General features: G+C 38.7%; 2 protein-coding genes across 2 annotated transcripts; one reads left to right on the forward strand and one right to left on the reverse strand.

Moving 5' to 3' along the window:
• Window positions 1-636: 636 nt before the first annotated feature.
• LOC147516362 (uncharacterized) lies at window positions 637-1,068 on the reverse strand. The gene has a single exon (XM_086593232.1). The coding sequence runs from the start codon at window positions 1,066-1,068 to the stop codon at window positions 637-639; it is 432 nt and encodes a 143-aa protein (XP_086449358.1).
• Window positions 1,069-10,770: 9,702 nt separating this feature from the next.
• On the forward strand, window positions 10,771-11,634 carry LOC147516363 (uncharacterized). Its single transcript, XM_086593233.1, has one exon. The coding sequence runs from the start codon at window positions 10,771-10,773 to the stop codon at window positions 11,632-11,634; it is 864 nt and encodes a 287-aa protein (XP_086449359.1).
• The last annotated feature ends 3,004 nt before the right edge of the window (window positions 11,635-14,638 follow it).

Below are 14,638 nucleotides of genomic sequence, written 5' to 3' on the forward strand. Positions count from 1 at the left end.
GACAATATCCGAACCCGAACCCGAATTCAAATCCGAATCAAATCGACATCTTCAATCTGAACCCGAACCAAACTCGACCGACCCGAGCGGATAACACTAAAATTTCAAAGAAACCTCACAAAATATATCCGAACCAATCTGACAGACCGGAATCCAAACCCGACCTGAATAAATAAATGGATATGAAAATTGACCCAAACCCGAACTATTCGGTTTTGGTCGGGTCATATTTGGGCCAAACTCGACCCAATTCCCTGCCCTAGCCCAAACCTATGTCTTTGGGAATTTGATCCTTTGGTCTTTTGAGACTTTTGTGCTTAGTCTTTTTCTTGCAAAGGGTTGAGTCTCTGGTCAGCCTTGGAGTGTTTCGTGAACTTTTGAGTTTTTTTACCCTTGAGTTGACTTTGACTTTCACCGTTGACTTTTTGGTACTTATTCTCAGTTGTCCCATAAGGTCCCTTTTAGGCTCCTTTTTTTTTTTATTGGGAAGCAGGGTTTTTGAGAGGTCCCTTACCCCTATATTATTAATAATAAAATAATGTGGAATCTAGTTCTAGTTACATTCTTTCACATATTCCTTTCCTGCAGCATCTTCAAATATATTTTTTTTTACATCCTTTGCAAAGGAACTAGGAATCAACTCAATACACTGACTGCAGGTATATTAGCAGCTAGTGCATATGCTAGTCTATTAGTCTCTCTAAACACATGTACAATGGAAAATAATTCAAAATCAGCTTCCAGTCTTCTAATGTTAGCCATCAGAAAATGCGCTTCCCATGGATAGACGTTTTTCTGAACAAAGGCTACCATACTTTTTGAATCTATTTGGGCCCTTATTCGTCGGATGTTGTGGGCCTTGGCTAGTCTGAGTCCTTGTTCCAAGCCTTGCAATTCTATGAGGTCGATGTTGTTATAATCCGACTTCCCCTGTACAACAGCTAGAACTAATCCATTTTCATCTCTTATGGCAGCAGCCCACCCCGCCTCATTATCTTGCATCGTACCATCAGTATTCAAGTTTTGAATATCTGCTGGCGCTCTCTCCCATTTACACTTCACACTCATTTTTCTTTTTTCTTCCACTCCCATGTTCCACATCTCCATAAATCTCTACATCTCAAGCCCCCTATCCATGTTCAATTGCATTGAGATTAACTTGGTTCACACATCTTTCGCAATCAGCTTAACTACAGTAGTAGCTATCTGATATCTATTATTGAAAATCCTTCCATTCCTCTCCTTCCATAGCCTAATACCCAGTAAATAGGAGCCTTAACGCATCTTTGTATCCTCCCTTACCTCTGCTCTCTGTCACAACCTATTGTACCTCCTCTTGCCAGCTTGCTGCCCTTGTTCTCGCATAACCACCATGCCTCAACAACTCTGCCCACACATACTGGCCATAACATCACTCATAGAAAAGATGGCTCTCAGTTTCAGATTCTCACCAACACAGCACGCATAGATCATCGCGTACCACTTTCCTTTCCTTCATTTTCGTGAGTGTCTTCATCCCTTCCTTTGACACCATCCACGCTATAAATGAATGCCTCGAAATACGGTTAGTAAACCATATGATGTTGTTCCACTGAACTGGGATTTTGATGTTGCGGACGCTCTCATATGTTTCTCTCTGTGTGTATTCTCCTGTATGTGACGGTGCCCAAACCAACTTGTCTCTCTCCCCCGATATCAGAACCTCCCTCAACATGTCTGATATAATGCTCGAGAGATGAGTCCTAATGTAATTCGGTACTCTCTATCGGCCATTTTTTATCATTGACGCCACAAAAGGACCCTAAAAGGGACCTCATGGAACAACTGGAAAAAAGTGCCAAAAAGTCAACCTATCAAAAGTCAACGGTCAATGATCAAAGCCATAGTCAACGTTAAAAGTGAACTCAAGGGCCCAAAAATTCAAAAGCACAGGAAACACTCCAAGGCTTCAAAGATCAATGACTAAACCCTTTGTAAGACAAGGACTAAGCCTCTAAACCCTAAACCTTAGCCTAGATCATATAAGTTAGATCTAAGATGAACAACTTCCAAACCCTATAACCCCACTTTATACACCTTTGGCTCTATATCACATCATTTGAGGTATTTGGTCCAAAATACGCTTGTATCCTAAAAAAGCGATAGGAACATGAGTTTTGTACGTTATTGATTATATAATTTGACATAATTGAATCATTACAAGAGGATAAAAATGCATATTTGGGGACTGATCAATTAGAATGAATGCATCTACTTGTGAGCTTGCATTAGAATGAATGCAAAACACTTTATTGATTGAATTAACACATCTTTTTTTTTGGGTCGGTAAGCGAGGTTTTTATAGAGGTCCTCTACCCCTTTTATTAATAATAAAAAATAATAATAAATCATAGTTGTTACATTCTCACTCTATCATAACAAGAATTGGAAAGTAACTCTATGTAACTAGCTATGTTAAAAAGTTCTGTCTAAAGTATCTGCTAGTTTGTTTGATTCCCGAAATACATGTTTATAGTCCTGGACTTAGTTCGCGTGCTGATATTTTGTTGCCTTGCCGTTGAGCTGCAACAGTGCGAAATATTCTGCAATATAATTGAAATATTATTTCAAACCACATTTTCCCGCTCCTGAAGTTCTCCATTCCACCCCAATCGTGTTGCTTCGCTGTAGTGCGTAAGCTTCTTCTTTTACTCTTGGTTCCACTAACTCCATTATACTCACGTTAACCTGACCTCCTTGAATCCCCTCTTATTCCAGCGGCCCCTATGTTTTGTTTGCCTCTTGGAGTTGCCTTCTCCTTTGGCTCTCCTGATTCTCAACCTTATGGACTACCTATTCGATTCTACTTCTTTGTTTTCTCTTTTCTTTCTACTGTCATCTCCCTTGATTCTTTGCCATTCTCTCCCTCCTCTGTGGAGACTGGAGATTGATAACCAGTTCGTGTTCTCCCTTCCTCTTGACTGTTTCGTGCTCCACATCTATGTTTCTTTTTGGGAGACTCCCATCCATTTTCATCTTCAACATTGTGCACGTCATGAACTTCCTTGCTTTCTGCACTTATTTCTTTAATCCGTACACTCTCTGTCTGCTGAGGTTGCTGCTGTTGCGTTTTTTTCTCTTTTTCTTCATTGTTTCCCATGCTGGTCTTCTGGATCCACACTTTGTTTGTACTCTCTATTCTCTCTCCCATCTTCTTTGGACACCTTTGATCATCTACAAGTGAGCTTGTATTAGAATGAATGCAAAACACTTGATTGAATGCATCTACATGGGAGCTTGCATTAGAATGAATGCAAAACACTTGATTGAATGCATCTACGTGCAAGATTGCATTATAATGAATGCAAAACACTTGATTGATTGAATGAACGCGTCTACGAGTGAGCTTGCATTAGAATTAATGCAAAATACTTGATTGAATGCATCTTCATGTGAGCTGGCATTAGAATGAATATAAAACACTTGATTGATTAAACGAATGCAAGACACTTGGTTGAATGCATCTACGTGTGAGCTTGCATTAGTGACATGTTGAGATCCATGGTGAGTTTTGGTTTTTAAGTTGTTCATCCTCTATTGTTTTTGGGATGGTTTTTGATGTATAATGATGTTGAGAACTAGCTATTATTGTTTTGATATTGAAAACTTGGAAATAAATGTTGTTTTGGTATGAAGAACTTGATATGAAAAAGGTAACTTGGTTAGCAAGTTATACTCATTTGATTGATTCAAATGACTATAACCGACTTTGGTTGGGTAAATGATGATTTTGAAGATGTTTTGAATAACTATTGTGATGAAAAGGAAGAGAACACAACTTGAATGGAAGAAAAGCAATAAGATTCAACAAAGCTTGAAGCTTTAAGTAATGAAAAAGGATAACAATTGAATTAATATTAAATAAAAAGAATTAACTAATTCTTATCTCCTACTACTACTAGAGACTTGCTATTAGTTAACTAGCTTCCTTATTTTGTTGGCATCTCTACAGTTATATATGTGCAGAAATGTACAAGTTTGGCCTCCTTTAATCTTATCCAATAAGTAACCTAATCTAGAAGCTTCTTGTGCCTTCTTTGAGTGGATAGGGGGAGCCTTTTAGGCCTAAGCAAGGGGAGGGAACCGGTCGGGTTCGGGTCGGATATGACTATATTCGAATATGAACCCAATTAGTTTGACAATATCCGAACCTGAACCCGAACCCAAATCTGAATCAAACCGAGATCTTCAATCCAAACCGAACCAAACCCGACCGACCCGATAGGATAATACTAAAAATTCAAAAAAAACCCCAAAAAATATATCCGAACCCAAACCTGAATCCGACAGACCGGAATCCGAACCCGACCTGAATAAATAAACATATATGAAAATCAACTTGAACCCGAACTATTCGGTTCGATTTGGCTCGGATTCGAGTCAAACCCGACCCGATTCCTTGCCCTAGCCCAAGCCAATGTCTTTGGGAATTTGATCCGTTTGTCTTTTGAGACTTTTGTGCTTAGTCCTTGTCTTACAAAGGGTTAACTCCTTGGTCATTAAAGCGTTGGAGTGTTTCGTGAGCTTTTGAGTTTTTGGACTTTTGAGTTGACTTTGACTTTGACCGTTGACTTTTCAACACTTTTTCTCAGTTGTCCCAAAAGGTCCCTTTTAGGCTCCTTTTGGCCCCAGATCACGTCATTTGAGGTATTTGGTCCAGAATAGGCTTGGATCCTGAAAAGGCTATAAGAACATGAGTTTTGTACGTTATTGATTATATAATTTGACATAATTGAATCATTATAAGAGGATAAAAATGCATATTTGGGGATTGATCAATTAGAATGAATGCAAAACACTTGATTGAATGCATCTACTTGTGAGTGTGCATTAGAATTAATGCAAAACACTTTATTGATTGAATTAACGCATCTACAAGTGAGCTTGCATTAGAATGAATGCAAAACACTTGATTGAATGCATCTACGTGTGAGCTTGAATTAGAATGAATGGAAAACACTTGATTGAATGCATCTTCGTGTGAGCTTGCATTACAATGAATGCAAAACACTTGATTGAGCTTGCATTATAGTGCTAAATAGTACTAAATAGTTTGAGTGTCTATTGGTTCTCATGCTTTATAGTGCCACAAAGAGTCATTGAGGAAATCAATAAGCTATGCCGGAATTTCTTACGGAATGGGCCAGATTGTGCAACATCCCATGCTTGCATCAGCTGGGAGAGTATTTGTTATGCATATGATGAAGGAGGGCTCGGAGTAAGGGATCTTTCAAGGATGAATCATGCAACTAACATGAGGCACTTTTGGAACATTATAAACAAGAATGAAACTCTGTGGGTACAATGGGGATACAAGAATCTTATAAAGGAGAAGAACTTCTGGAGCATGAATATAGCAAATGACTGTTCATGGAGCTGGCGGAATATTCTAAATGAGAGGGATGAAGCAAACACATTACGCTGCATAAAATTGGAGATGGCGAGAGTACATCCTTTTGGTTAGACCCATAGCATCCAGATGGAATATTGAAGGAAAGGTTTCCGCAAGCTTTGAGATATGATTCTACTTGCAATTTAGCCAGCAAACTATCAGTGTTCATAGAGAATGGGAGGTGGTATATACCAAATCACATCAGAATACAAGCCAGGGACATTTTTAAAAGAATAGAGGAGGAGGTGAGTATTATAAGTGGGGAAGACAAGATCGTATGGTCAGTTTCAAATAGAGGTGGGTATACCTTGAAAGATACATACCACAGTATAAGGGATACAAGACAAAAAGTAGAATGGCATTCTCTTGTTTGGTTTACAAATAGGATTCCTAGACACTCATTCATAACTTGGATGGTGTTATAGAGGAGTCTGAAGACGTTATGTAAAATGAGAGAGAGGAAGGTGGTGGTAGATGACACGTTTATCTTCTGCTGGCAGGAAATGGAGAATGAACTGCAAGCTCGCACGTAAGGCTTGTTTTTGTAATGGTGGCAAATAAGGTGCGATTTTAAGCCTTAGGGGTATTTTTGTCTTTTGCGCATAAATTAGATTTTAGGTCGATTTTTTCATGAAATTAGGTCAAATAAACCAATATGCTGGTGGCGCTGGAGAGAGATGGGCTTCCTCTGTTGGAGTTAGTGATGATGAAGAGGAGGAGATGGAAGCAGCGGTGGAAGCGCACTTTGGGGAAGGTTCGTTGGAAAGAATGTTGAGAAAAAGAATGTTGAAGAATAATTCGGATAAACTCGCAGGTGAAGGAGAGGAGAAAAGTAATCTAGAAGGACGCAAGATCAAAGAAGAGGCATTGGATTATGTATTGAGTCGTAATGAGCTTGCTGATGGTGTGAAGAAGGGATTGGGTTCTAGAAAAGAAAAGAAAATAGAGAAATATGACCTAAGGGCTGTTATTAATCAAAGATTCTTTCCTGAATCTAAGGGAGTAACTTCTACTGAAGTTGTCACAATTGGAGACGAAGATAGCCTGAAACATAAAAGAGATGGGGACTTGTTCAAGCAAGTGTCGCATAGAGGTCGTGCTAAAGCCATAAGATCATATCCGAAAAATTTGGATCTTGCAATGCTGGATAATGGAGACAGATTGAAGAATGTGGATAAAGAACTAATCCATGGAGGTAACCTCTTGGAGAAGGATAAGTTTTTGAAGCCATATGGAAGTCAAAAATAAAAAAGATGGTGATTTTGAATTCAAACAAGTTAATAATGTTGTAGAAGCCTTGGATTCTAATTATGTCTGTAGAGAAAGGGAAGCACGCCCTTGTACAAAGTCTCTACCATCAGCCAAAAACAACAGTGAAGAAGCCATGAACGACTCATTCTCTGAAGTGAAGAGCAGTCGAGGGGAAGGACTCGAACATATGAGTACAAAGATACCTACCGCCAGCAAGTACCAAACAACTAAAAAAGGTATGGTATATTCATCCGTGGACGCCCAATGGTGTGCGATCATGGGGTTGAAGGGAAGTCAACTACATCGGGTACAATTGAAGAAGGTGATGCAGGCATTAAAGGTGGGAAGAAAAGCTCATGGGTAGACATCCTTGGTCGTGCATCTGCTGGGCAGGACACACTGGATTCTATTCAACCAACTCTAGTAAATGGCAAGCCAGTGCTTCATGTAAAGGCTGCCCAATTTGTGAATGTCAATAAAAAATATGAGAATTTCATTGTGGGCAGTTTTGTGGGCAGAAGGTTGGGGTATAGCTATGTCAAGGATATAGTTCAGAGAACATGGAAGGTGAAGAAGTTTATCATGAGAACTTATGGTGACAGCATGTTCACTTTTGAATTTGAAAGAGATGAAGATAGAAGCATTGCTTTGGACATTGGGTCATTTCATATTGCGAGTCATTTGTTTATAGTCAGACCTTGGAAACCCTTTATTGAAGCTGAAGCAAATGAATTGAAGACCATGCCTATATGGGTAGTCATGAAGAAATTTCCAATGGAACTGTGGAATAAGGAGGGATTTAGTCAAGTAGCAAGTGTGATTGGAACGCCAATGTTCGTTGATAAGCCTACTGAATCAATGGCAAGAACCTCTTATGCAAGAGTGTGTGTTGAAATAGACACGGATTGTACCTACCCGGAAGGACTACCAGTCATTGTTGATCAGAAAAAAAGTTTTACTATACCATTTGAGTACAACTAGAAGCCGGTAATGTGCACTTGCTGCAAGGTGTTTGGACATAGTGTTTTGCAATGTCCAAAGACAAAACATGAGATGAAAGTAAAGCAAACAGTATGGCTGAAAAAGGAAAAGGCAACTCAACACGAGGACAAGAACAAAGAATGCATCAGTAGGGATGAACAGGGAAAGAAACTGGATGAGGATACTCGGGCTGACCAAGTTCAACAAACTCACAACTTGGAGCAAATTGAAGAAAAACAGAAAGAAAGTCAAGTAAGAACTTTGAAGAAGAGAAGGAAGCTCTTAATGTCCAAGATGATGAAGAAGGTGAGTGGGAAACTCCTAACCAAAGACACTCAATTAGAGCCAGAGAAGATCACAACATGAATCAGCAAGGCACGGGAAAAGTCAGTACTACTAGTCCAAAGAGAATGATTGGAAATGACTCGAGTTCTAATACAGAAAGGAACAATGGAAGAGGGTCAAGGGGCGGTGATACTTCAGATGGTAACACTGAAGGTAGTTACCGTCGAAATCAGCAATGAATGAGCCTGTAGAATGCGAAGGGGTGGAGGAAATCTGTTTTAGGATTAATGGGCCAGAAACAGGCCCATCAAATAAGACAACTTATATTAAGGGCGGGAAATTGAGGAATGAATCCAGAATATGTTGCAATATTCCAGAATGTTTCGCAATATATCAAGGGCTCATTATGGTATTACGCATGGCAAGCAAACTGAACCCAAGGCCATGGTCTATGCACAAGTGGAGCAGAACTTGTGGCAAGCATATGCAAGAGAATATGGAATCAAACTTATAATTTGGGAAACAAATAAACTAGTTGATAATTTAGAATTTTTTATTGTAGATAGCTAGTTATAGAGAGTTACTTCCCAGTGAGAGTGAGAATGTAACAACCAAAACTTATTTTTATTATTAATAAAAGGGGTAGGGGCCCTCTATAAAAACCTCGCTTACCGATAAAAAAAAAATGAAGAATGAAGAACATTTATTCTTTAATTGTACCTTTGTTGAATATGAATGGAACAACTTGTTGAAATCATGCAGATATGCAAGGAACAGAGCGATCAATTGGCAGGAGGAGATTGAATGGTTAACAATTGCCTCAGCTCGAAAAGGATGTAAGAAAGATGCGATCAGACTTGTATTTAATGGGTTTTGTTATTGGATTTGGAAAGAACGAAATGAAAGAATATTTGAATAGAGAAGTAGAACAGGGGATGGAATCGTATAGAAGGTATTGAGTAATGTGAAGATGAAATTGAATGCTCTGAACTTGAAGATGGAGGAGGGGCCTGAGAGAGAAAGGTTTGCAGACTTATGGAACGTGGAAATTGCAAGAATAAAGAAACACAAGGTTTTTTGCAGATGGGAAAGGGCACCTGAAGGGGTTCAGAATTTGAATTCAAATGGAACTATACAAGGACAGCAAGGGCTTGGGCAGCAATACTCAGAGATGAAAGGGGGAGAGTCACGGAAGCAGCAAAAGGAAAGTCAGAATATTCCACAATTGCATTGGTGGAACTCCAAGGTGTCCAACAAGGTATGAAGTTGGCAATTGTGCAGAACATCAGGAAACTCCGAGCACAAACAGATTCTCAAAATGTAGTATCTTTTATACATAAATCTGTTTTTCCATGGGAAGCTAACAAGATGATGAGAAACATTAGAAGAATGGAGACAAAGTTGGATGAGTTCAGTATAGTCTACATTTACAGAGAGGCGAACAAACTAGAGGATTCGTTCGCCAGTACCATTCCAGATAAGGCATATGTAGATATTAGTATATACTCCTTTTCAAATGATGTAATGAAAATTATAGATGATGATGTAATAGGAAGAGAGTATGAGAGATTGTAATCCAGTTAAAAGCTTTTTATTATGAATAAAGGGGTAGGGGACCCCGTTAGCAACCTCGCTTGCTGATAAAAAAAAACACTTGATTGATTGAATGATAGTAAAACACTTGGTTAAATACAACTACGTGTGAGCTTGCATTAGTGACATGTTGAGATCCGTGGTGAGTTGGGGTTTTAAAGTTGTTCATCCTCTATTGTTTTTGGGATAGTTTTTGATGTATAATGATGTTGATAACTATCTATTATTGTTTTGATAATGAAAACATGGAAATAAGTGTTGTTTTGATATGAAAAACATGAAGAACTTTATATGAAAAAGTTAACTTGGTTAACAAGTTATACTTATTTGATTGATTAAAATGAGTATAACCAACTTTGGTTGGGTAAATGATGATTTAGAAGATGTTTTGAATAACTATTGTGATGAAAAGCAAGATAGTGTACCAGAAATTGAAAAACTTAAAAGCTTTGTTCTGCTGATTTCTCTAAGCTATAGATGTAACTATCATGGCTGAGTGATCAGAAACAGCTCCTGGGTTCCTAAAATCAGCCTCATAATCCCCATAATCTCCTACCCATTCAGCATTGGCCATCACTTTGGGCTCTTGAGTTCACTTTTATCGTTGAATATGGCTTTGATCGTTGACCGTTGACTTTTGACAGTTTGACTTTTTCACACTATTTCCCAGTTGTACCAAGAGGTCCCTTTTCAGGGTCCTTTTGTCTTCTTTTGCCTCAATAACACGTCTTTTGAGGTATTAGTTCTAGAATAGGACTGTATCTGGAAAAAGCAATAAGAACATGAGTTTTCTACAATCAATCGATCTATAAGGTGCTTTGCATTCAGTATAGTTCAAGCTCGTATGTGGGTGCATTCAATCATGTGTTTTTCATTCTTTCTAACGCAAGCTCGCTTGTTGGTACGTTCATTCAATCAATCAAGTGTTTGGAATTCATTATAATGTCAGATGGGAAGCAATTGAGTTTGCTATGAAGAGGGAAGGAATGCCAGAAGAGGGAGATAGAATGAGTGAGTTTGTACAAGTATCAAAGGCAGAGGAATCGAGTCAGAAGCAAAAGTCAAGGGATCAAACTGTATGCCTTGGGGATAGTAACACTGATTACTTGGTATGGCAGCAAACTTGAAACATGTATGGCATATAGTGAGTAATAAAGAAACCTTATGGGTACAATGGGTGCAAAAGAACTTGATAAGGAGGAGGAATTTTTGGGTTATCAAAATCCCAAATGATTGATCTTGGAGTTAGAGAAATATTCTTAAAAGGGAGGAAACATGCTGCTGATTTTGTTACTCACCAGATTGGAGATGGAAGTGCTACAAAGCTATGGTATGATCCTTGGCATCCGTTAGGCATTCTAAAGGATTATTTCCCACAAGCTTTGCTTTATGATTCTACTGCAAATTTAAATACTTATGTTGCTAGAATTATTGAGAATAGAGCATGGAGTATACCGGCAAACATCAAGGTGTATATGCCTGATATAGTAGAAGAGATGGAGGAAGGAGTAAGTATAGGAGGGGGGAAAGATAAAGTGGTCTGGACAGCCTCTATTTATGGGGAGTTTGAACTAAAACAAACTTATGAAGTCATGAGAAGGAAGATTCAATCAGTGAATTGGCATCATTTGATTTGGTTTGCAAATAGGATACCAAGACACTCCTTTATAGGATGGATGGTTATGAAGCAAGGCTTGAAAATACTAGAAAAGTTGGAGCATTGGAAGAAAGTGGATTCTAATACATGTGTACTTTGTTGGCATGGTATTGAGAATGAGGCACATTTGTTTTTTGAATGTGTGTATGCTACATATGTTTGGTTGACTCTTTTAGGAAGAATGGGGTACAATAGAGGCAGAGAAATGACATGGGAGGCAGAAATGGATTGGGTATTAGAGAAGTGTAAAGGAAAAGGGTGCAAACAAGATGCACTCAAACTTACTACTAATGCCTTTTTCTATTATATTTGGCCAGAAAGAAATGCAATGATATTCAATAACACTCATAGAATTGTTCACCAATTGGTGGATCTGATTCTAAGAGATGTGAAGATCAAAATGCACTCTTTGAAACTAAAGATGGAACCAGGGTAAGACTTGAACAGATTTGAAGAGATATGGCATGTGAAGGTGCAACCACAGGTGAAGCAAATAAAGCATTGGAAATGGGAGAGGGCTGATATGGGCATTCACACAATGAATTCAGATGGGACCTTACAAGGAACATTAGGTGGATGGGAATTAGTCATCCGAGACAATGAAGGACAGGTTGTAGCAGCTGCACAAGGAAGATCAAGACTTCAGTCCATTGCTCTAATAGAACTTCAAGGACTACATCAAGGATTGAGGTTGATAGAGTTTTATAACATTAGAAGAGTTCAAGCACAAACAGACTCTACTAATGTTGTATCATTCCTTAGCAAGAAGGAAAGACACCCATGGGAAGCAAACAAGATTATGGAGGGCATATTCAGCAGGATAGCAAGATTAGAGGCATTCACTATTAAGCATATTTATAGGGAATGTAATAGATTAGCAAATGCACTAGCTTGTAATGTGCCTAATTTTAGTTTTATTGAAATCATACATAGTTCATTCTCAGAAGATGTAAAGAAAATTGTTTATGAGGATGACACAGGGAAGATTTATATAAGACAATGATGTACTAACTCACTTTTATTATTAATGAAAAGGGGTAGGGGACCTCTATAACAACCTCGCTTGCTGATAAAAAAAAAAAAAAAAAACTGCTTGTAGGTACGTTCGTTCAATCAATTAAGTGTTTTGCATTCATTATAATGTAAGCTCACACGTAAGTGTATTCAATCATGTGTTTCGCATACATTCAATCAATCAAGTGTTTTGCATTCATTCTAATGCAAACACCCACGTAGATGCAGTTAGTCAAGTGGTTTGCATTCTGTCTGTGTATAAAGTGGGGTTATGGGGTTTGGATGTTGTTCATCTTAGATCAAACTTATATGATCAAGGCTAGGGTTTAAGGCTTACAGGCTTAGTCCTTGTCTTACAAAGGGTTTAGTCATTGATCCTTGAAGCCTTGGAGTGTTTACTGTGCTTTTGAGTTTTTGGGCCCTTGAGTTCACTTTTATCGTTGACTATGGCTTTGATCGTTGACCGTTGACTTTTGACAGTTTGACTTTTTGGCACTATTTCCCAGTTGTTCCTTGATGTCCCTTTCAGGGTTCTTTTGTCTTCTTTTGGCTCTATAACACTGCCATCCCTTTCAGGGTCCTTGGGGTTATGGCTTTGAATGTGTGGCTTTTTATACAGCCTTATACAGTCCGAGTAACATGCAAGCAGTGGATTTCACTGCCATCCAAGTTATGGAACCAAGGCAACAGATTGATACTATAGATTATGATAATCTGCAAAGAGAAGTGACTCGAGATGAGATAATAGAAGCCTTGGCGGATATTGGCAGTGATAAAGCTCCGGGGAGTGACGGGTTCTCATCCTTCTTCTATAAGTGTACCTGGCGAATTATTGGAGATGAATTTTTAAAGGCAGCCAAGAATTTTTTCCAATCAAGTCAGATGCTAAGAGAGGTAAATTCCACCAGTATTACGCTTATTCCTAAGACTCATATACCTACGTCTTTGGGCGATTATAGGCCTATTGCATGCTGTGGAGTGATGTACAAATGCATAACAGAGGTCATGACAAGAAGAATGAAAGACTTGATGCCTAAGGTGATTAAGCCCAATCAATCAGCCTTTATTACTGATCGAAGTATACAGGATAACATTTTATTATCTCATGAAATTATGCATAATTATCATCGAGATCATCACCCCCCTAGATGTGCTGTAAAAATTGATATGAAAAAGGCATATGACTCGGTTAGGTGGGAAGCAGTGGAGTTTGCAATGAGATGAGTGGGTATGCCAGAGAGGTTTATCAGTTGGGTTAAAGTTTGTGTGGAAACAGCGTCCTACTCCATAATGATTAATGGCTCTTCTTATGGGTATTTTAGAGGGAGAAGAGGGATTCGACAGGGTGATCCCATATCACCGTATTTGTTTGTACTGGTCATGGATATATTCTCTGACATCTTGTTGCATAGTGTGAGTAATGGCCAGTATAAATTACATCACAAGTGCATAGACCCTGCTATTACACACTTGTCTTTTGCAGATGACCTGATGGCTTTTATGTATAGGGATGTACAATCTGTTGTACAGCTTAAGCAGAATTTGCAAGTGTTCAAAATGGCCTCAGGGCTTGAAGTTAACCTTCAGAAGAGCAACATTTTCTTGGCAGGAGTGGATGATGCCACTAGCATGGAGATTGAGCAAACACTACAGTTTGAAAGAGGAGTACTGCCTGTGAAATACTTGGGGCTACCCCTAATCACTACAAGGCTGAGATCAGTTGATTGTGGCACCTTGCTACGCAAAGTCACAAAGAGAATCCAAAGCTGGAAGGGGAAGTTACTTTCATATGCAGGAAGAAGTTAATCAAGTCTGTTCTAAATAGGGGTGGGAATTTGGCCCTAACGACCCTAACTCGGCCCTAACCGACCCGACCCTAAGCCCTATAAAGCTCTTACAACTAAAGCCCTCACAGAGTTTAGGGCAGGGCCGGCTCTAATGCCTTCTAAGGCAGGGTCAGGGCTAAGGTTCTGAAACATAGGCCCGACCCTAACTAAGCCCTAACCAAGCCCTAGTTATAATTTCACTATAAAATACACAACTAAAACTATCCAACTCCTTGTTACATATTTTCAATTAAAAATAACATTGTCCTTTGTAATTTATCACTTACCGTATGGGTACTTCTAATAACTTGTCTTATATCATAAAAACTTGTAAACCTAATTGTTTCTATCTCACAAGTCACGTACACCTCACAACTCCCCGTCTAACCTAGTCGCCAAGAACAATAATGAGCACTGGGCACTAGCCTAATGAAAAATAGGTTGACGTCAGTAAAAACTCATTCCATACTCTTATTTGTCTTTGTGTTCTTCAATGTTAAATATAATTTTGGTGAGATTTGAGTACAAGAAATAACGGATTTATATCAGTGAAAGCTCATTCCAAAATGTGTCTTGTACATTTTAACTGTAATTTTGAAA

This window comes from Coptis chinensis, chromosome 2 (genome assembly GCF_015680905.1).
Source record: "Coptis chinensis isolate HL-2020 chromosome 2, ASM1568090v1, whole genome shotgun sequence".
In the NCBI taxonomy this organism is placed as follows: Eukaryota; Viridiplantae; Streptophyta; class Magnoliopsida; order Ranunculales; family Ranunculaceae; genus Coptis; species Coptis chinensis.